The 23499-nt window shown below is 41.5% G+C and overlaps 1 protein-coding gene across 2 annotated transcripts in view; it reads right to left on the bottom strand.

The window, feature by feature from the left end:
* The window catches only part of ASPG (asparaginase), a 44673-nt gene extending 22622 nt beyond the window's left edge, over positions 1-22051 (bottom strand). Inside the window, exons 1-8 of one of the 2 annotated variants that reach the window (XM_041402542.1) lie at positions 21843-22051; positions 16923-17052; positions 14228-14339; positions 11445-11570; positions 9903-9986; positions 8723-8849; positions 2453-2565; positions 793-978 (exon numbers count right to left, since the gene is read on the bottom strand). In XM_041402542.1, coding sequence (XP_041258476.1) covers positions 793-978; positions 2453-2565; positions 8723-8849; positions 9903-9986; positions 11445-11570; positions 14228-14339; positions 16923-17052; positions 21843-22005 — 1041 coding nt within the window. In that variant the 5' untranslated portion in view covers positions 22006-22051. The remainder of the gene's footprint in view (positions 1-792; positions 979-2452; positions 2566-8722; positions 8850-9902; positions 9987-11444; positions 11571-14227; positions 14340-16922; positions 17053-21842) is intronic. The other variant, XM_041402552.1, reaches the window with a different exon arrangement.
* Between the last annotated feature and the right edge of the window lie 1448 nt (positions 22052-23499).

The raw sequence follows: 23499 nt of genomic DNA, 5'->3' as shown, positions 1-23499 counted from the left end.
AGAGGGATGAGTCACCCTCTGGTAGTGCTTCTTGGCTACTTAATATCTGGTCCTTTTCTAAAGGCCAGTTAAACCAGCTTCCCTCACACTAATACATGCAGCACATATTCTTATACAGCTTTGTGCTCTTATTAGTCCCAGTGATGTCATGTTTTGGTACACAACTTGTGGTAGAAACACACTACAAAGTTCCCTGAATATTAACAGTATGTACACAAAACCTACTTGAAGCCAACCCTTGTGGGTTAAACTAAACTGATTTCCATTCTTCAATACAGACAATTCCTTAGATACTGTTCTCCAATCTCACTCTGAATTCAGTTGTAGTTCCAGTCAAATAAAGAACTAGGATTTAGAATATTGCTTGCATCTACAGGCTTTCTTCATGCTCCTACATTGTAGCTAAGCAACTGTTATCCTATCAAATACTACTCTATTTGATCATCTGACCCCTAAGCTAGCTTTTAGCTCAATGGAATCCCTCTGAGAAAGATACTACGGATCTAATGCAAAGTATCCTGGAGTGCTGCACACGACAGGAGTGAGCAATCACTGATTTGGGATTTGAGCTGCCTGTTTTGACTATTCAGACCAGGAGTAACAGGATATTGTTTGTAGATATGTGTTTAAATGCTTCCAGCTTAAGATTTTTCAGATGTAGTTATTTTATAGCTACTTTACAGTTAATAAACCTGGTTTTATATGCTGGGACTACTGGAAGTTTAAAGCAAGTTTCAGTGGGATGTTTGTTTTACACAGCAGTGGGGAATGAAGTGGTTGCACACCCCTCACCTGCCCTGTTGCATAGACTGTTTTAACAGACCCACGTAGGCACTGTGTGCAGTTCAGAATCACCACTTTGCGTTCAGCTGCTTTCCTCAGTTCTTCCAGCAAATCTTCTCTCTTGTCTGGGGCATTGCCACTTCCGTAAGTTTCAAGTACTATGCCCTCAATTGGAGGCTGAAGAAATGCTTTTACCTGGTTAAAAACAAGACAGGGAACAGAAACAAAAGGTATGTTAGGTCATCCTTAAAATTTTCATGTATGGCACAGCATTTTTAAAAGTGACCTATTCCTGCTATAGTCTTATAGGCTCTCATGCCTTACACCCTTCTGTGCTTCCCTACTGCAATAACTGAGACTGTACAATAAGCTTTTAAAAATGAGACTTTTCTTCTCTGGCTTCCTTTAAAATTTCTGGAGGGTTAGAGTTTAAAATAAACTGGTTTGTACAGTCATTAGCTGATGTGAAAAAGGATGCTATTGATCAAGTGCCATTAACAGGCTGTACTATTGCACCACTGTTTGGTGCAACAAAAAGGTACAGTTACACTTATGAAATAAATGTTGAGTTATTAACTAAGTTTAGAACTCCACACCCTTGCCCAGATTTTTTTGCTTTAGCAAAGAGTTTAGTTAACCAATGACTGCCTAAGAGACAGAGTGTTGCACCTTTCAGGAAAGAACATTATAAAAAAGCATGAAGTTTTTAAACCCAAATCAAGTTGATTTAACACAGAGACACTTATATATTCTGGGACAGTTGACACTGAAGTGGATATTGTGCCTCACTGTAAGAGAATACTGTCAGAGAATGCCTAGCAAAGTCCTCTTCCTAGAAAGATGTATTTTCAACAACCTAAACATTTCCTTGCTGATCACATATGCTGAATGCAATACACTGTAAACCCCCATGAGGCTAACTATGCAGTTGGTGTTTTATTGCAAATATACCACCCCTCTGTCTTTCCATCTGTTCATATTCACTTAAAAAGAATAGTGATATAATTGGGGAGTGCTGCTTAAATGACTGGATTCAATTTAAGAAAGCAAGAGCCACAAAAGACCTGTCAATTTAATGGAACTAATATTAGACAAAAACTTAAAGACTAATTTACCTAAAATCACAGTCTGCAAAATAATTTCTAAAGGCAAAAAAATCGCACTTCTCATTTTCAGCAGCAAAACCCCACTTTTCATTTTCAGCTCTGTATGAATGCTGAGGGTCATGTGAACCATCAGTGTGACACAAAATGAACCTTGAAAAAAAAATTGTAGGAATAATCACACTCCACCCACCATACTGTCTATTCTTTGACAAGATGTCTATTAATAGGCCTCAATATGCACCAGGATAATATTTTCCTAGTCACTGTAGCTTGCACCTGTCTAGAAAACCACACTTGACCTATTTTATGAGTCCTGATAAGAAATTAATTTTAAGTCCCAGAGCCCAGGCAGTTTATACAAAAGATATTTGAAAAGCTTTTATCATTTATGGCATACGGAAATAGTCTTTGAATGCCCTGATATTTCAAAAAAATTATTATCAGAAGAAGACAGATTCTTTCCCTTCCCTCCAAACCCCAACCACTCCTCCAAACAATGCAGCTTTCCTACAAGTGTTTCAGCATCACTTCACCCATTTCCCAAGTGAAGTGAGGACACTTACAGCAGCAGCGGTGATTCCTGGGAAGATCCGCAGAAGTCCAACATTCCTGTTCATATTGGTGTGAACTCGGAATTTCTTTTTGGTATTGGCTCTCCAAACTGTTTCCCAGTTAACTGTTAAGAGAAGTGGCCTTTTTAATTTAATATTAAGACATGACATCAAGTACACTTGTAGTACTGGATTGTTACAACTCTGTTTTTAAAAGTTGTTCTTGGGCAGAGAACTCATGAAAGACAATGCATGAAAGACTCATGAAAGACTTTTTAAAGAGGAAATGAAAGGCCCATTTAAGACAGAAGAATTAGCAGCAGGTCTGGCATAGGTGAGGTATTTACTTGTCATACACTGACCTGAACTTCACTGTTATGTAGCTGGCCTGATACGAGCCTGGATTCATGTTTGGAAAACAGACCTTGATCTTCTCAGATGTAAGAGATGACAAATGCAGTTACTGTTGCTGCTAATCACCTCCAGAGTTTATTAGGCAGTTATTAATGATTAAATAAAATAGCAAGGATTCAATTAACTCTGATTATACATTTAGAGCCAGAAGCCAGCTGTTTAACTAATAGTTTGCTTGTGCTGCATTATTAGAAACCAAGTCATGCATTATTGATTTCAAAATTTTACTACTTCAGTGTAGGAGTGCAGCACTGGTAACACTGACGGCTCCTCCAAGGCAGTGGAAGAGGTTTAACAAACAGCAGCCAACAGCTCAGAGCATTGTGCCTCCATGAATACAGATCATGCTGTAAAGCTGCCTGCTTTCCCTTCATGAGTTAAGATTTTGAGATTTTGGAGAAACTCCCAAGCAGCAAGACAGATAAAAGATCTGCATGCATAATACCGACTTGCTCTCAGCCATGCAGAGTTACTCACACCAATTACTGTTGCAATTTCTTGCAATCAGCAGACAGCCACTTCCAAAAAAAAATAAAATCAAGAATAAATTTAAAAGCCTCCACTGAAGCCTGCTCTATTGCCACACTACCAGAGATACTAAAAACTACACAATCCACTAAGTCAGGACAAAAACTAGCATTCTCCTATAAGACTCTATGAACTTTTCTTCCCTGTCAGCAACTAGAGTCTCTTCTTTCTAAAAACTGCCATACGCCATTAACCAGGTCACAAGCAGTTGGCTTGGCATTTTTTTATCCATCCAGTCACACTTCAGGACATGGATTCCTACTGCCCTGGAAGTGGGAGAATAGAAATATAAACCATTTCTGCACCTTCTTTCTTTCTGATAAGCTGTCCAGCATGATTCTGAAACCACCTGGCTGGACTAAGTAGCTATCCAAGTAGTTCTCAAAGGCCTCCAAGAGCTTTCCAGAGCCATTTAGAGACCTGCAGGAGGAACCCAGGGAAGTGCAGAGCCTGTGCGTTTGCTCTGCATGAGGTTCATGGGCCTGGCTAACCACATTCAACATAAGCACTGTGCTTTAAGAAGCAGCTCTGTTTAGCAATAAATCCATTCCTCTAAGCCTTCTAAAAATAGGTTAACTGTTTAAAAGCAGCCTCCTCTACAAGAAGGAATGGCAATAAAATTGTATCACAGCTTGCTTTTCTTTTATCCTCCATAAGGTAGGAGTCCCTGCCAAAACTTCACAAATGCATTCTACTACGTTTGGCAACTGTGAGCATCCCTGATGCCTGCAACCAACTTGAAGAATGAACTGAGGAAACCTGCCTTGGCATGGAACACTAACACACTGCCAAAAACAGAAGACCAAGGAAAGAGATCAGAGGACAGGTTCAGAAGTCAGACCTACACCAGGCCTATACCTGTACTCTTGGAGTACGCTCTACCAAATAACATCTCCAAGATAAATTTAATGCATGCAGACATAGTATAGTGATGTAATTCCAAATTATATTAAAAAGAAGATAAAGATTGCCCTGCCCCTGAGTTAACATTCGCTTGGTCATGAACCTCATCAGCCTACATAAGGTGTTTGGTGCTGCAGACTCCACAGATGTCAGTTTTCCATTTGCCAAACAAGTCTAAAAGGCAGAACAAAAGGTAAATGTGATGCAAGAGCCAAAGACAAACAAATACACATAGAAGACCGACTTCATCTCAGATTTACTCAGAAATGCTGTAAGTGAGGCAGGATACCACGCAGGGGAAAAAAGAAATTAGAACACACCCTTTGCATCCTCCCCCTCAAAGGAAAATCCCCAAAAAGGAACAGTATTTATTAAGGTCAAGCATCTTCACTGTACTGAATAATCCAGCTGTCCTGCTGTATCATGTCACACATAGCAATCTTGTTTTTTTGTTAACAGCCCAAGAATACAAGAATAACTAACAGTTCTTAAGTAAGAAACTCATATACAAGCAAGTGAAGTGCAAAAAGCTGCATCTCTTGGTGTTCACAACTCTTTTTTATCTTATGGATAAGAGTGATTAATTAGGGATACTCAGTTTTGGCACAGCACAGAAAACAGTAACCTGCTCTGACTTGGGTGGCCTGTGCTTATGAAGAGTTTAACTGATACAGCACAATGCATCATGTAAATGTGGATGCAAAAGTGAGGAACAGACACAAGCTAGCTACTGGCACACCATGTGGTGTGGCACAGCAGAAAGAACGTTTCTAAAGCAGTGTACATAAAGTAAAAAAGTAATGGCTATTTACATACTGTATTCATAATGGCTTGGGATAGATTGCTCTATTCAGGGAGACTGCATTCAAGATATTAAGGCCTTTTGTTTACTCTTCCAAACCAAACCATCACATGAACAATAGTGTGATATTTCCAATTTTCCCCCTCCATACCAAACACTATAGCCTCTTATCCTGGGGTGACTTATGATGGTTGTATCATACTGCCAAATTACTGCCAAATTGCTGCCAAAAAATTACATCCTTATCTTATGCAGCTTTATTCATGCACATACACAAAATATGGTGATTGGGTTAGTGCAAAAAAACCCAATCTGACTAAAAATAAAAATAACTCTACATAGATCAGAAAGCAGAAAATCCCCCTGGTGTTAACACAGCACAGGTTTCAACTTATAACATGGGAGCAGCAACTCAGAGCAACACCTCCCTTAGGAGTGGTGGCTGAATTCTGAGTTATGAAATCAAACAAGAAATACAGCTTTTCTTGATTGCAGAGCTGCAGACAAACAGCAGTGCTCTGCTCTCATCTCTCTCTGCAGAGCTACAGGTGAGCCCTACCATTATATAAACTGCCCCAGAGTTCACTGTGATTCACAGCAGCAGCAGCTGAGGGGTGGGGAGCACAGGCCAACCTATGGCTGCAAACTCCTGCAGGAGCAAACAAGCACAGACCCCCTTTCTTGGCAGTTTGCTACAAAACAGTCAACATATGTCTTTGAGAATTAATATTTCAGCTGACTGGTGTCATTGCAACAACCAAGATGCCTGCTTAGAAGGGAGCAGGGATGGGGACCAAAAGCACTCCAGTGAAGAGAGCTGGTATATGCCTTCATACATAAATGACCTGGGCTTTCTACATAAATAACCAACCGAGGTGCACACTTGGCCAGTGACTAATAGCTTCTCTCTAATGAAATTTGTGGGTAGATGAGCCCAAAAGGGCCTTCTAACTGTCTGCTGCTGTGCCACATCTGCTCACACAATCACACAAGCTCTGTCCCCTGCACAGTTTGTCTCCCATCATATGATCCTGTACATGTGCACCACTCCAGAAGTTACATTCAACTTGTGATGCAGAAATTCCAGCCACAGTAACAAAGCAAGTTTCATGTGTGCTTCATTAGAAGAAGAATAAAGAATAAAGCAATCAATTACAAAGTATACTGAAAATCTGAGAATCAGATCTCAAGAGAAATAGTCTTCCTTGTCTCTTCTGTTTTCAAAATATGGGAGAAATCAGGTAATGTATTTTATCTGATAAGCTTTGAGATTTTAGGAATATTTCTTATTATTTCCATACTGTCCATTTCATACAGAGATTTCTGATTCTGCTGCAAAAGTGTTTCCATGAGCACTGGGTTTTTTACTGAGGAGTGGGCTAGAATTTTTTCATTTCTTACAGGATTTTCTTGTGCTAAGTTGAAAGGCCTAAGGAAGTTGATACACTTGCTCATCTAAAACTGGGTAACACAACTCCTAGGCATAGCTAACACAGCTAAAGATGTGGCTGAGAACACAGCCAGTTATGGAATTAGAAATCCACTGGGAGCCTCATCTAAAAGGGGAACAGGACAAGAAATAGATATCATAAATGAAGCAGAGAACTGGAAGGGTAAGGGAGGGAAGAGGACTAAGTTTCTCCCTCTCCTCTCTAGCTCTGAGGTCGGCTGTTATATGCTTTATTGAGCCCTGAACAGCATGTCCTGTGCCCCAGCCCACAATCCCACTGTGCTCCCCACTTCCTCCATCCTGCCTCATCTCCCCTTCTGCTTCCTTGGAATTTTCATTCCCAGCTTTGTTAGAACCAGGGAGCCTGAGGAAGAGTTTTGGCCTACTCCTCCTGGCATCTTCAGGCTGCTCTCTATAATGCTGAATCAGCCAGAGTCAGCCCTGTCTACAGGAGGATTAAGAGATATTATATAAAGTCATTTGGGAAAAAAAAAGTTAAAAGAAAAGAAAAGATTTGTTTGGTTTGTTTTTAAAAGCCCAAGTGGTTCCTTGTCTCCATGAAAGCTTTATAGAAGGACTACAAGCAAACTCAAGGGAGACAGAGATGTTTCAAACAATTACTTTGGACAAAATAAAGCAGCACCAGTAGATTGCCCTTACTATAAACTATGTTCTTTCAAAATGAAACAATCCTTCAATAGTGACACCGTCATCTTGGATAAATGATGCTACCCTAACTGGGTAATCAACTGAAACAAATAAAAATAGAGCCTATCACACCATCAGTTTTTAAATCAGAAATCCCCACTGATCCCAATGAGGCATTTACTGAAAAGATAATGGGTCCCAATATGGGCCAAGGGAAGTGCTTAATAACGTTCTCATTTTTCTACTCTAGACAAGGAATCACAAAACAATTCATTCAAATCAAGAGAGGAATAGCATGCAATTTGCAGCTTGATTTCATTATTGATTGGTCAGTAAACGGAATTTATTCATACCCTGTTTGATGCAGTTCATAAAAGAAGATTCTCCCCAATTTACTGCAACAATCAACTGACAGCATTTCTGCTGATTTCAGAGACATCCTATTTGCCACAGCACAACAGCAGCAGACTCTCTACCTGAGAGATGTCTTACAGGCAGCTACAGTATTTCACAGGCTTCCTCAGTTTATCTCTGGCTGCTACAAACTTTGATCCTGAAACTTTGTAAATGACTCCCAGCCATTAGGTGGAAGGGAGAAGTTTATTTTTCCAGATTGCAGAGTGCCTTTCTCTAGAAGCAGAATCCATCCAGAATGGCACATTGCATGGCACAGGGCTAGGTCTCCTACTGCCACTAATGGCACTTGGCTGAACAATTCAGGGACTGTTCCCATTTTTTTTCTAATAATGAAGACTGTCACCAAGTCTACTCCTTTTTAATACCTATTCTATACAAAAGCAGATCACATGTTTTTTAAAACTGTACTTTAGTATGTTTTCTGGCAACTCCTCATTTGGCTAGATTCCACATGTCTCTCTTCTCCAAAGAAAGGTGTCATTTATCCAAGAACATTTATCCAAGAACATTTAAAGACTTTGCAAATGGGTACTGAAACCCTCAGGTAGTTTTCTCCCTTCTTAAGAAACAGACACAAAAATTACAGGGAGCCTGAGTAAGTTTGGGGGAAAAACCACTTTTGAGGTCTGCTGCTATCAGTGTGTTTGCAGTTCAGGCAGATCCTAAATATCCAGTAAAACACCTTACACAATGACATGCAGCAGAGAATCTGTTGAAGGTACAAGTACTCTGCAATGACTTTTTTCCCTGATTTCAGAGCCCAGCATGGTCATTAATGAGATGAAACTCTTTGTTCTTTCAGTACAAACTCCCTCAATTTATCTTTGGAGCAAGCTGTTTTCTGACAGAGGGGCAACCTTCCCTCTGGTTAGTCTGGATCTTTAGTCAAAGTCAGCCTAGCTCACATCTATATTCAGATAAATGCAGTTGAGTCACAAAGTCTCACCCTTACTAATATTTAAACAGATTCAGAGCAGATGAAGTAAAGTCAAGCTACAGGACTTTCAAAGATATTTGACTTTAAAAACGACGTTTCAGCTACACAAGCACAGATTCTTTTCAGCTACAGTTCTATTGCATGCAGCATAAATTACATGGCTTAAGAGATGATGTTGCTTACTTGTAATATCAACCTCAGCATTTGCAAGTGGAGGCAGGTTAGGTGAGGAAAAGGCATTGAAACTCCCAGCATCCACCTTAGTCACCCTATTTCCCCTGTACAGTTTATTATAAAAATACAGGCACACCTGCAAGACAAGTAAAGAAACAGGTCTATGAATAAGCCAGTAATTAAAAGATGCAGTAGATAAATACTGTAGTCCATCCTTTATAAAATGTTTTCTAAATCTTTAAAGCAACTCAGAGGCTAGTAGATGTTTACGAGTCTAACCCTTTCAAAAAGTGTTGGCATTTCTGTCACACATTGGTTTAAGAATTTAAGAACAAAATTAAGTTCAAGTTAAGACCTAACTAGTTTCATAATCCTCTCATGAGGCTTACTCTAGGAGACAAAAAATTTGCCTGAGTCCACTTCAGAGACGGAGGAAAGAAACAGTCTGAACTTTTTAATAAATTCATCAGTTATGTATAAATTCAGAGTCCAAAACGTAAAAAAAGGCCTGGTGAAAATGAGGATAACTTCCAAGAGTTACCACGCATAAATAATTATGTTCCTTCTCAGGTCTATTAAAGTTTGTCAATTTGAAGGAAAAGAGATACCTCAAAGCTGTTATCAGTTATTAAGATCTTGGCCAGTCAGCTGTTGCTGTTGTCTTACAAGAACTGGCTTTGGAAGCATGGCAGAAGTAAAATAAGGTGTAACCTGACCCATTTTCTCTCTGAGTTTTGAGCTGCACAGCACAAACAGCAGGGACTATGGAGGTACCTCCATGTTCACTAGGTGTATCACTCTCAACACTTCAGTCTTCAGGAACACAGCTAGAAGACTCTCCTGCCAGTTCTATAGTGACTGGAGAAGTTCAAAGTAACATTCAGTTAAAAAACAGACTTACAAGTGTTTCAGATCCCACATACTTGCAAGAGAGCCTCCAGTTTCATGTCTGCCACAGCATTCATTTCAGACTTGAGAGTCTTTCTAGATTGTGTATGGGCCAATGGAATATGACCAGTGTGAGAACAGCACGTGCTTTGCCATGCAAGCACTGTTACCTCAGTTGGAATCCATTCATCTTCCTGATTAAGTGCAATTCCTTACTGCCTACCGGATATTTAGTGAGTGTTTGTGTCCTGGCTAGAGGGAGAAATGCAGATTCTTAGATGGTCTTTCCAGGCAAACAGACCTCAGGAATCACGAATTGCCCAGCCATCAGCAGTGCCCCCAGAAGGTTGTCTCGGCCGTCATTCTGCAGCTCATAAATGGGCACCTGAAGAGCAGAGACTGGAATTACACCCTGGCCCTTATGTAAAGCCTACACAGCAGAAAAAATGAGTCCAACTTATGCAATACAAATACATGAATAATTTATGTACCAATGATTTAAGACAAAAAAGTTTTCCTTCTTCACCCAAAGTATTTTAGACCACAGCAGATGGCAAGACTTCTCTCTCTGCTTAACAGAATTTTGTGATTTAAGTGCTTAAAAACTAATACAGAGATTTTTCTAATGTGATCAAGAATATTAACACTGGTTCAAAAAAATATAAAAACTAGCAAGTAGGCATAGTTAAAAGTGACTGAGCATAGGAGAAGTGATGATAGAGAGAAAAAGCAACACCCCCAGAACATACAGAACTGTCACTACGGGCTTCACAACAGCTCTCTTGCACCATCTTTCCTCACAGCATAGTAAAACTGAGCCAGCAGGTTATTACTGACAGAAAAGGGCAAGATTAAAAACAGAAATTTAGTTTGCTGAGTGATCATTTCCATGCCTTTTCAGACTGCTTCTTTATTAAAAGAGAGTGCTTCTTTCAGCAATTATTAAAAAAGAAAATCACATGCTCCCTTGCTGGATCATGTCAGATAGATCTCCAAGCAATAAAACCAAAAAGAAAGCAAAACCTTGACTGATGTATCACTACTAGGCTGCTCCATGTCAAGACAGCAAGTGGGAGCCTACTCCTTCCTAGACTTTTGTATTTTGACTTCAAATAGACCACATGTGAAAGGGAAGTTATGAGATTGGGGAGGGGAATTTTACAATGTGATGTTTCATCTTTCCTTTGTGATTAGAGCAGTATTTTACACTCAAGCAAGCTATTCTAGTAAGACAACCCCTCCCCCTCAGACAATATGCAAAGGGCTGATCTCCAGCTAAGAGAATGAAAATTAATAAATGTAGTCTTTAGAGGAAAGGAAACAGACCATATTAGATGTTTTATGGAACAGAAATGATCAAAAATGCATCCAATGATTTATTTTTTTAAATTATAAAGAATGCAACAATGAGTAATGTAAGCTGAGATAACAACTGATGAAGTAAAAAATATGAAGCTTCAGGGCTTTTGAAGAAAAGAAGACAGCTGACAGCCAGTGGCCACCTGAGGCTGGAAAAATGCTTCTCATATAAACCGATTAATACACAATGGCCAATGACAGGCTCTTATGTCTTTCTCCGAAGCATCTGGCCCCAGCCATAATGAACTCCTGGTCTGATTTGGTACAAAGTTGTGAAGTCACTAATGATAAAATTATGGGGCAGATCCTCAGCCAGTGAGCCATGATTTCTCACTCATTTCTGTCAGCACTGTGACCATTCATCCTGGCCAGGGGCCTGTCCTGCACTGCTAAGCTGTACAGTGATAATCAGTATACAGCCAAGTTCTGCAGATAAAAACCAAAAATGAGGATTCCTGCTTCAAGTTCAAATTAATTCCATTACCTGAGATCCTGTCAGAACAATAGTTTTGCCCAGGTTCTCACACATGAAGGACAGGGCTGAAGCTGTGTACGCCATAGTATCAGTACCGTGCAGGATGACAAAACCATCGTACTTCTCGTAGTGCTCCTGCAGGTGGAGAGACAGTTTTCACAATGTTAAGGAAATGCCCTGGCACCAGCAGGTGAGGTACACAGGGCATTACTTTCACTGATGCAGGCAATAGCACAATGCCTTGTGGGGTACTGCACACACAACTCCTCCTAAATTTACCCTGTTTCCAGCTTAAACACAATTAAGGGTTAATCGGACACTGAGCACTAGAGCCAGTAATTCTGATTATGGAACAGTCAAAGAGATTCTTCTGTGTATACATATTAATGCAGCGTTTTTAAACCAGAAGACTCCTAATTAAGAAAAGCTTAGCAATGGCTTTAAACAGGAATGTTAACATATGCAAATTAGTCGTATAGTCTGATGTCTTGTTGCCGCTTTTACTTTAGGGATTACACCATTTACGGAACAGATTAGGCAAACCAGGGCTATCATAATATAGGGGAAAAAACAATCCGTTTAATCCATGGCAGACAGGCTAACTGCCAGTGTCAGAGTGCCCTCTTCTGATGGAAAGCCATCCTTTCCACAGCAGAACCTGGGGGAGAGGCTTCTTGTTCATTAATGGACATTCACCTGATGGTTTTTGAGAATGCCCTTACACTACCAGGCACATGCACTATCAAAATGAATTTTATAAAAATCTTAATCTACATACAATTCCACACAAGAGGTGGGTTGGTTTTTTTTCAATGCAAAGCTATGAATCACACTCCTCATCCTGTGAGAATAGTTATCTGCTGGCTTTTGGAAGAAAAAGGAATTAGTTCAGTTACTTTAAGAATGATGGACATGGCAAACACTGCAGGGAGAGACACTAATGTCTCTGATGTAACTTGGTAACATGGAAAGGATTACACAGAACTCTAAGCAGCTATATAAAGTGCCAGCATGGGGAGGAAAAAAGAGGTTTAAACAAGATTTCTTTTTAATTACACTCCTCATGTTAGACTAGGCACACACATTTGGCACCTCCTGATAATAAGGTCATGTCCAAACTCATTTGTAGGTTCCTACTTGTCCTTTTGCTATTTCTTCACTGATACTCATATCTGTCTACCTGTTGCTACCTACTGGAAGTTTCAGGGGGTTTCTGCTTACCTCTAACAACTGAGCCAACACAACTGCCAGTGTTGCAAGGTTTTTCTGCAGGCCAAACACAATGCGATGCAAAAACTGTGCTGCAGCCATTCACCAAGGCAGCAGCAAGGTTTCAAGAATGGCCAAGAAATAGTCACCTGTTCTCTCTAAATCAGTACACTCAAAAGTACTTTCAGACTTATGAACCTTATCAGATGCAAAAGCACATAGTTTGGTTTAAGGTTCATAATGGAAAAGATCAGGTTACCAATTAAGGAGATATCCCACACAAACATCTTGGAATGTTTTAGTCTGGAAAGTCATCATGTAACAGCTGTGGCAGTCAAGTGTCCAAGATGAACACAAAGTGGCAGTGTCTGTACAAAACCTGAAGAGTTGAAAAGGGTTAATTTTTTTTGTCTTCTCAGCAATCTTATTTGGATTACACAAACTGGGCATACAGAGAACCTGTGTACAAGAAAAAAACCCACTTTTTTTGTAATAAAAACGAATATGCTAATAAGGGGGGAAAGATAAATTCTCCCCTGTTCAGCATGGGATTGCTGCCTTCTTTTGGCCCTGGGCTTTTCCCAGCTGCACCCCTGCTCCACCCTAGAGACTTTCCATGTACACACCAGCCCCATCTCTTCTTTGCCTGGGCAAGATGCATTTAATAGGACAAGCAACCTCCCAAGTTTGGTGGTTTCAGGATGCTGAACCTTCAGTATTATTCCCTGCATTGAACTGTTCACTTGCATTGCTAAAGCGTGGTGGAAGAAGGGAATTTACACTATAAAGCCCACTATCACAGAGTGGAAGAGCAGTATCTTCCTAGCCCCACAGTTATTTATTTCTGTCAGCTATCTATGAATTCCCGGTGTGAAGCATTTGAAGTGTTTTGCAGTTTTGCAGTTTTTTAAAAAGCACACAGCTAAGTTCAGGCAAGGGACAGGAGCACAGAAATGCTGATTTTTTTTCTTAATTCTAGAGAAGGATGTAATGAGTTTATCTATTTATGCAGAAATATCTAGGGCTTTAAACATTTTCCACTGTGGGAAACCTAACCATGGCAGAAATTTTTTCTACTGGTTGCAAAGTTAAAGCTAGTCCAGTCCACGTGTGCCCAGAGTAAGAAATGCATAAAGACATGAAATTATTTTCTATGTCAACAGCCAACTATTAAGCTATTTGAACACTCAAATGATGTGTAAATAAGCAACCTTCAGCTAAGTTACCCACACTTAAGGATTTTATTCAACATTTTTGGACAGTGAATTTAAGTCAATGTTTTAGGACATTTCAACCTACATATTACATACCTTATTCCATCACAGCTGCAAATTTATTTTATTGTATGGAATTATGCCATGGCTCATCCTTGGAAGAACAATGTAACTTTAAGGAGTTCACAACATTTTCAAATGAAATAAAAATTCTTCAAACTTTGCAAGCCACTAAATAAGGTGCTTTACATTTAAAGAAACAAATAGATATGTATAGCGCTACTGAATTGTTTAATCTTCCTAAGTATACTAGATATACTCCTGGTTTTGTCTAAGTGAAAAATGAATTCTTATCCCACATCACTGTACCTCAAGTTTCTTTGCAATTTTGGCCCAGTCATCTGGTGTCATGTTGGAAGAGTCAAGCAGTGGCGAGAGCTCAAGGATTGTGTAAAAAATTCTCTTGTTTTGCTTGGAGAGACTATGAAGAAAGAGAATTGGAAAAAAAAAATCTTAATGTTAATATCAACTCATCACTTCTGATTTTTTCTTTAAATTAGTAGTTTTCACACTTTTCCTCCCCATCCCCCAAATCTAGGTGAAAAATGTCTTAAATCTGGAAATTAAATTCCAAGTTTAGAAGTTCATGGCATGATGTAGTTTAAAGCATAAATACCTAAATTTAATTTAATAATAAATACAACTTGGGAGGCAGACATGGGTGGTTTCTGGGCAGTGAGTGCACATTTCTGGGTCATGTCCAGCCTCTCATCCACCAGCACCCCCAAGTCCTTCTGGGCAGGGCTGTTCTCCATCTGTTCATCCCCAGCCTGGATGGATACCAGGGCTGCCCTGACCCAGCAGCACCAGCACGTGGTCTTGTTAAACCTCATGAGATTCACATGGGCCCGGTTCTGGAGCTTGCCCAGGTCCCTCTGGATGGCATCCCACTCTTCAGGTGTGTCAACAGCACCACTTATTTTGGTGTCATCTACAAGTTTGCTGAGGCTGCCCTCAATCCCTCCATCCATGTCATTAGTGGAGATATTAAATAACACTGCTACCAATACAGACCCCTGAGAAATACCACTTGTCCCTGATGTCCATCATCATTCTGAACCATTGACCAACACCTTCTGGCTGTAACCATCCAATCAATTCCTCGGGCACTGAACAGTCCCACCCATCAAATCCATCTCTCTCTAATTTAGAGAGAAGGATGTTGTAGGGGACCATGTCAAAAGTTTCACAGAAGTCCCAGTAAAGCTGTGCTAGCTGAAATCACCTTCCTGTCCTCCATGTGCCTTAGCAGAGCTTCTAGAAAGGTCTGTTTCATTACTTTCCCAGGCACAAAGGGGAGGTTGACAGATCAGTGGGTCCCATAATCTTCTTTTCTATCATTTTTGAAGCTGGGTGCAGTATTTCCCTTTTTCAAGTCACCTGAGACTTCTAACAAAATCTGTATACTCATTCCTCTTATGAAGCCTGTAAAACTGCTGTGTACAGCAGAGAGAGCATTTAAACAACATGTTTAAACTGACATCCTGTACCTAAGAAATCAGACTTTACATGAAAAACTGCCTTGCTGGATATCACATTTGCACATGCTAAGAGTAACTTTGGAAGTCAGATGAAAATCTGTGACAAGAAAGCTCTCCTGAGAATGTGCTGTTTAAATAAAACACGATGTCCTGATACCAGAAACCAGCCCTGTCTTCAACTTCTGATGCCTCTCTCTAAAAAGAGATCATGTCATTCTTCTTACATTGACATTACACACTGATATACAAAGTTCACAAAATTTTCTCCCCTCAGGAACTCACAATATTTCTCAACCACCTAGTTAAAGTATCACTTGGCTAGCACAAAAGACAAGATGGCAAATTGCCACAACTAACTTCCAGAAACAGCACTCAGCAGTGCCAGAAAAACAAGACAAGTTTAGTTTTTAAACCTCAGGTTTTTTTGATGTGAATGATTGTTTTAAGCTTTTCTGGTTTTCAGGGAAAGATGTGCTAGGAGAAGTATATTTAGGAATCACATGGGTGTATTAGTGTAGTTTTGTTATGTTTCTAATCCCTTAAGTATTTAAAAGTTATTCAAGCACCGTGTCATAACAGAGCTCCATTTTTCTTAGGGTAAGCATCATATTTAACACAAACTGTATATTCATATAAATACTATTGCACCAGGTGTCCATTAGTTTTGCCTTCACTCCTTTTCCTGCTATCTGCCTTTCAAGTGGTTACTTTTAAAAGTTTTAGAGAGACCTCAATACAAAGCAGAAAAAAATTCATAAACCTTTTATTTTCTTTGAATATCCTGGTTTTCTCCTTAAAGATTACTAAATATCCATTTCCACTCATATAGAAAACCAGCTATGGTCCCATTTATTTTTGAACAACTGTGTAAAATCATCCTTTGTGCAAAGTTAGCATGTTTACAGGGGTACAGTCATTCATCACAGTTAGGGAATATTTCATATTATCATACTGCCCTCTAGATAAAACCTATAAGCTTATTAACCATTGCCCTGCAGTTAAGAAGCAATGCAGATTAATTATAAGCCCACTGCTTATTATCGTAATGTTGCATAAATTTGGGAAAACAATCAGCTTTTAGGGTTTTTAAAAACAGAAGGCCTGCAGAATTAAAGCATGAGGCCTATTCACGGATGCATTAATTACATGCTACTTTTTCAGACATATGCTGAAGATAATTCACAGGGAACTGTGTATACTTTTTCAAAGTTTGTGTAGAATACTTGTATGTTTGCACAGCAGCAAATTAATATACAAAAAAATAAAAAAAAAAAACAGGAATAGACTGCCCAGAATGTTTACTTGTTGCCCAATTTAAAAGTTATTTCTCAGGCAGTTCTAAGGAACTTCATTGCAAATATATCCAAACACATATTTTCCATCACATCAAACATGGTGGACTTTTTTCTTTTAAACTAATATAAGCATTTTTGCTAATCTCATTATAGATTCTTCATGTCAAATGTCTAGAGATGTAATTACCTGAAAAAGAACGAGATACTTCCTCACCCTTCTGTACTTACGGGAGCACCAGTGTGTTCTCTGGGAATTCATGGGAGTTGTTCAGTTTTGTTTCCTGGGCATACTCCTCATCGTGCAGCATCGGCATCGTTTTCAAACTGCTTACTAATTTATTGGCCTCAGGAGCAAGCCCTTAAAAACAAAGAATGAAGGAAGTAAATAAAGGAGCACGGATGGAAGGGAGGGGCATGGTAAGGAGGGAAGTAGACAAGTTACACAGCAGTTTGCCCATTCTTCCAAATTAAACAGTCTATTGCCAGTTTAAAACCATGAAAAATGAACATAACTAATAAATATTTATGCAGTTATTCTTTTCTCGACTTGGAATAGATAAATCTTTTATTTAAGAGAAATAATGTTTCAAATCTCCTCCACACCAAACATTTGTGCCTTTTACCCATTTGTCATTGTTGCTTGTCTGCAAATACTTATCAGAAACAGAGACAGGAAGCCAATTTGCAACTGTAGCAGAAAGCTACCATTCTCTTTCACATTTGCCAGAGCTATTACTACTATTACTACTTAGTAATAGTAGTAGAAGACTTAAAAAGCACCCAGTTGTGATATATACTAGGTACTTTCCACTAGCAGGTTTAGGACTGAACAGCTGAACTGACAAATGTTAAAAGTTGCCCAAACCTCTGAATAGAAAACATTGAAAGCATGCATGCATCTCAAACTCTGCTCTCCCTGCCCGTGATGGGGTCTGTCTGTGGCAGGGACCCTAAAACAGCTGCTGTTTAAACTAGCCTAAGAACATGTTTAGTGTTTGGTGGACCTGCAGGTGTCCTGGTTGCAACCAGGTATTTCAAAGGGAATCTGCATGTTGTTCTCTGTTAGGCAGAAAGGCACCTAATGTTGTGATGCTACAGTCCTCAGCATCACAGAACTGAGTTCACCTGTGAACCTAACCTTCAACTCATCTCCCAATACCCTGTTTCAGGAATGATAGTGACAGCCCTGCCATCCAGAATCAGAAGCCTCCCTGGTTTCCTGAAGTCTGACTTCTTGAGACAGTTTTCTTACAAGGATCTTTCTACAGAGGTACTTCCTTCTGGACTTCAAGATTTTACTGTCAAGTTCAGTTTAATCTCAGTGTTTCATACCACCTGTTTATATGGCAAACAAACCATTAAACCACATTATTCTACTTCTGTTAGTTCTAGTTATTTCTAATTTGAAGCCAGGGAATTCTATCCTATTTTCTAGTTCTGTTTATTTAAACATGATTCTCATCCAAGTTAGCACCTCTAATTATTTTTGGTTCACCTTCAAACAGCAAGGTTTATTTCAAATACTCAAAACCCAGAGAATATTTTCAATAGTATTTCTAGCTTTTTCCATTTACTTTCCAAGCTGATGGAAAAATCCTTAAGAACTCCCTGATCTCTCTCCTGGCTTGTCTTAAATTAAGAAGGAGGCCTCTTCATAGCCAACTTCCTCACAGGACAGCAACAGCATTTGAGTGGATTTCTTTGGATTACTGCCAGAATACTTTGTTTTACAAAATATACTTTCAAGCCTTGGATGTTTCATTCATTCAACTATAATCCCTGCTTTTCCTATTAAGGATGTTCCTAGCTTAGTCACAAATGGCCACTTCTGCCGTGCCTGGGCATTGAGTCATTTTGGCTCAGAAACATAGCCCAGTTTCAAGTGTTTCCTGGGTGTTTTCTGATTATTCTTCTGTTTGTCCAGTGTTCATCTTGCTCTGCGTATTGACAGTGGATTCGACTGTTTATTTTTTGTAGTTGCCACAGGAACTGGAGAGCTGATGTACATTAATGCTCTTTAATCCCTTCTCTATAAACGGCAGTTCCTCATCTCTTAATCACAAATCTGTCAGGATTTCTCCATAATTGCTTGCACTGAATGTAAACCTTTTTTTTTAAGGCATTCTGCAGATGCACCCAAGATGACCCACTTACAACCTAGACAGCCCCCTACATGCATCCACGTCCAGCAGTGATTTCTGCTTTACAGCTTCAAGAAGCAAAAACGGGGGAACTCAACTGCAACGGTTTTAAGAACACTCCTACTTTACTACACATGGAAAACAGCTTTTGTGAGCCAGGCTTGTTGACCAAGGATGTGAAACATACTCCTGCAGAGAAGAGGCAGGCTGTGTGACTTGTCCAAATAGCTGTCATCAACTGTCCTGTCCCTTGTCAGCTGGCCAGCCCTGGCAGCACAGAGCAGGTGGACAAAGGCAGAATGGCAAACAGGCACCTGTGGCCAAGGAGTACAATCATGGTTTTGTCTCACCTACTGTCCAGGACTCTGCTTTTCACTCTGGTGCTATAGATAACACAGTTATAGCTACCTGGCAAACAAGATATCCTGCAACCTCTGCTGCTGCAAAGAACAGGGAGCAAAAATATTAACTAGAGCAGCTACATTACTTGGAGCTTTCAGAAGTGAGGTACAAAGATTTCAAACAGGAAAAGGTTTGGACTACAGCAGCCAGTTCTTTGGCAATCTAGAATGTCTAAAAAAAGACACATAAATAACTAAGCTACCTAAGTAGACTATTCCAAGATGGATAATCTTTCTAAGGGTGTTTACCTTAGTTCTACTTGGATTTTTTGGGGTTTTTTTCCTTATTACAGGTAAAAGCTAGGAAAGAGATCTAGCCCATGTGCCCAAGGAAAAGATCTTCCTGAAGGCACCAGCACAAACTTGATGGAAGATCACTATCACAGTAACCTCACTCCGGAGTGCAGTAAGGTTCTTTTTCTGGAATGAGCTACTGATAAGCCAAAAGAAACTAATGTAGGAGGAAATAAGTAGGAGTAAGAAACTTTAAAAATGCACTGAAGTGGCTTGACAACAAAAACATGAATACTGAGAATCTGCACCTGAGTCTGGTTGTTATCCAAGTCACATAAACTGAAACAGTCTATTCATCCTCTGAAAATGGCTCCTGCACAGGTAACGTAGGTGTGCAGAAATTCCAACAAGAATTTCCAAGATGTGCTGGAGTTGCCAGATGAGCTACTTCTCTTCACCATGCTTGAAGTAAAACACTTGTAGTTCTAGGAAGGGTTGTAAACAGGCACTCTCCACCCACTGATAAATAAAAGAAATGAGCATCTATTGTATCTTCCCTTGAAGCATGCTGCCTTTCCCATGCCCTTTCACTAGCTTCTGTCTGAACACTAAAGACTGCCAAATATTCTGAAAGAGGAACTCTGGCTGCTCTGCAGCTAGATGTGGGTATGAAAAGCAGGTCAAAACCCCCCCACAGGATGCAGCAAGTCAGCATCATTGGATTATAACTGTTAGATTGTTTGCACGTGCTGTAATGATTGACACTTGTTAAGCAAAAGAAAAAAAAAACAAGATGAGAAGAGGTTATAAAGTTCATTCATAAAAGAACGTGTTTATAATTTATTCAATTAAAAGAGGCATTTAGAAAGCAGCGGCAATAAAAGTAGGAAATTGTTTTAGTATAAACAATGCAAACTGAGAAAGGCAAGTCGGCACACGGCTTTGAAATATAGACTTTTTTTTTACAACTTTGACAGATTAAAAACAAAGATGACAGCCATAAAAAACAAAGAACACCTTATAGTGTCTTTACTACAATAATAAGGATTAGCCAATCACAGTCTCCTGAGAAGAAAGGACATGTATTTGAAAATAATCAAGTCTAGGAAGCTCCAAGGTGAAGCCCCAAGTGTTTTAAACCTACCATAAGAGGCTGAGACAGTATTTCAGGCAGCAGCACAAAACTCTGTAGTTGGGATCACAAGTACCCATGCTTTTGAATCTAGACAGACACTTCCAAGCTGTGGAAGCGCAGGGATGCTCCACTGCCTTCCAAGTAAATGAGGAAAGAAACGAAACGTGTATTCATCAAAATTGGACTGTTTCCCTCTCACTCCCACTCCTTATGTTACCTTGTTTCCCTTTAATCCAACGCTGGCAAGCACACAGCCCTGTGTCAGACCTGACTGAAATCCATTTTTTCCCTAGACACACTAATGGGTTGACGTTTTTCGTATCCCTTGGGATCTGTGCCCACTGAGTGACGATCGAGGGGTGCTTAGGTGCCACTCCAACCAGCTGCTGGACTGGGGGCCTATGGAGGTGTCAGGTGAGTTTGGGAACCTACCTGCTGACATTTAGGGGCACCTAAAAACACAGAGCATACACCTGCAGGTACCTAAGAAGCCTTCAGATAAAAGGTAGGCGTTATACTAACACATCTCAGTGTTCAGTTTTGGATGTAAACATTTTCCAGCTGCAGGGAGAGAGTCTGGCATACCTAGTTAGTATCTAGTTTGGGATATCTATCCAGTCTCCTCCTCCCTCGGTAAGGTAAGGCAAGGCAGAACTCTTCAGTGATCTCATGAAAGAAGGCAAGAGCTGGTGGGAGAGCAGCAGCAACCTGTCCCAAGACTGACACCACATCCGATCTCATCCTGACACCTGGCCGCTGCCACACTCGCATCCGCTGCGCCTGCCAGGTCACCACTGGAAAATCCTCGTCACGGCCGCCAGCTCCAGCGGCCCACGCTCTTCCCAGCAGGAATGCCAGGCACACGCTCTCTGGGGAGCCGGTGACAGTGGCTCGTTTAGGGCTAAAACCAGCCTGCATGACTAGCGCAGCTACGTTGGTTTCGTTTTCAGTGCGCGAGGTAGGGCAGAAAGGACTCGCGCTGCAGGAAACACGTTGTCCTCTGCCAAAAGCCGCTGCTGCTCGCTGTGACGCTCACAAGGATGCCCATCAGCTGAGCTACCGGGTGGACCAGCTGACGGGAGCCGGGGATTGGAGAGAACCGCTCACAGCAGCGATGCCGCACCGCAAACCGCGCCGGGTCCCCGCGGTCGCGCCGTGCCGAGGCACCCCCGGCCGAAACCCCACGGCCAGCCCCGCTCCCCGCGGCCAGCCCCACACCCCCGCCGCCGGCCCTCACCCTTGACGTCCTGCACCATGCCGATGGTGCCGCCCGTGTTGATGACCAGCACCCGCGCCTCGGCCTTGGCGGAGGAGGCCTGAGGGCAGCCGGGGCGCTCCTGGGGTCGGGGCCGGGCCAGGGCTCTGAGCAGGGAGCGCGGCTGTCCCGCCGCCACCTCCATCCCGCGCCGCAGGATCCGCTACCTCCTGCCCGCCCGGACAACGGGGAGTTTTAAGAGGCGGGAGGGCGGCGGCGGAGCCGCCCCTTCCCGCTGCCCCGGGGGCGGGGAGAGCCGCCGTGCCGGCCCGCCCGAGCGCGGGGAGCGGCCGTGAGGGGCAGCGGGGCCGCGGCCGGGCAGCCCCGGCACCGCCCCCTGCACTTTGCGCTGCGGGCAGCGCCGGCCCGGGCGGACGCCAGAGCCCTTCATGCTTGAAGGAGAAACCCAGAGTAGCGGCGCGTTCTGGGCCCGGGGAGGAGAGAGGGGACACAGGGCTCAGGGTCAGCCCGGCGAGAACACCTTCATCGTCCTCTTTTTCCTCATTTCATCTTTTTCCTTCACGGGGAAGTAGGTGGGAACTGCTCCTGCTTGCCTCCTCAGAGGCGACTCCTGCCTAGCCAGCGTCTCCCAAAATGGGCAGCGTGGCACCGGCAGCACCCCTGGCCCCTCCATTCCAGCGTTCGAATCTGCCCCCTCAGCTTCCATCCAGATGGATTCTTTTGAGAATCGGGCAGGGGATCAGCTGTGAGGAGGCTGAACTTGTTTTCAAGGAAATCTGATGAATCTTTAGGTCTGTTGCCATAAGATTTGTTATTACTGGCTAACTGTGAAGTAAAATCAGCAAAGCAACTGGCTAAAACGCAGTGAGCCAGTTACTGGGGGCAGTACCTGCTGAGAAGCTGCATGAGCTGAGAAGTAGCTGCTGCACAAGCACCGTGAGACCGAAAGTGTCACTGAAGTGCCCGAGTTACTCAGTACGTCAAAGGAAGAGCATACTTCCTGCAGGAACGTGGTAGAGTTGTTTTGCCTCCTGGTCATACGAACTTAATTTGTACCCTGCACTGCACCTTCTAAATGAAATGTAACTCACTTGCAAGGTAAAAATAAGGATTGTGGGACGGTCCAAGCACTATGACTCCAACAGAAATAAATTTTATATTTTCCCCCCAAATTGTCAATCTCTCTCTTGGTCTGAGTGGCCCAAAATGTGGCACAGAATTCCAGATTCCACAAGTGCCGAGTAGAGGGCAGTAATCATTCCCCTGTTGCCTGCTGGCTGTAATTGCCCTGCTAGTGCAGCCCAGCCTTCACTTTCCTCACTGCAAGGACCCTTGGCTGCCTCATATATGTCCATAGGACCCCCAAACCCTTTTTGCACAGCTGCTACTTACATTTTTTTATCTATACTGTAGGCTATTGAACAAAACCCAGCAGTGCCTGAAGGTAGAAACAAACTGTGCAGTAACTCCAGCTGCTGGAGTACACTGTGTGTTACTGACACATCCACAGCAAAATTTTCTAACTAAACAAACATTGTGGATCTGCTGCAGGGAAACACTTTTTTCAAAAGAATGAAAAAATTACATCTACTTCCTGTTATGTATCAAAGAACCACATTCCACTTCCTTTATACATTTCTAGCACAGATCTCAAAGCATCTTCATTCATTGTACTTTT

This window comes from Onychostruthus taczanowskii, unplaced genomic scaffold (assembly GCF_017590055.1).
Source record: "Onychostruthus taczanowskii isolate IOZ18803 unplaced genomic scaffold, ASM1759005v1 scaffold1, whole genome shotgun sequence".
In the NCBI taxonomy this organism is placed as follows: Eukaryota; Metazoa; Chordata; class Aves; order Passeriformes; family Passeridae; genus Onychostruthus; species Onychostruthus taczanowskii.
Note: the sequence above shows the minus strand (reverse complement) of the source record. Positions and strands in the feature narration are given on the sequence as shown.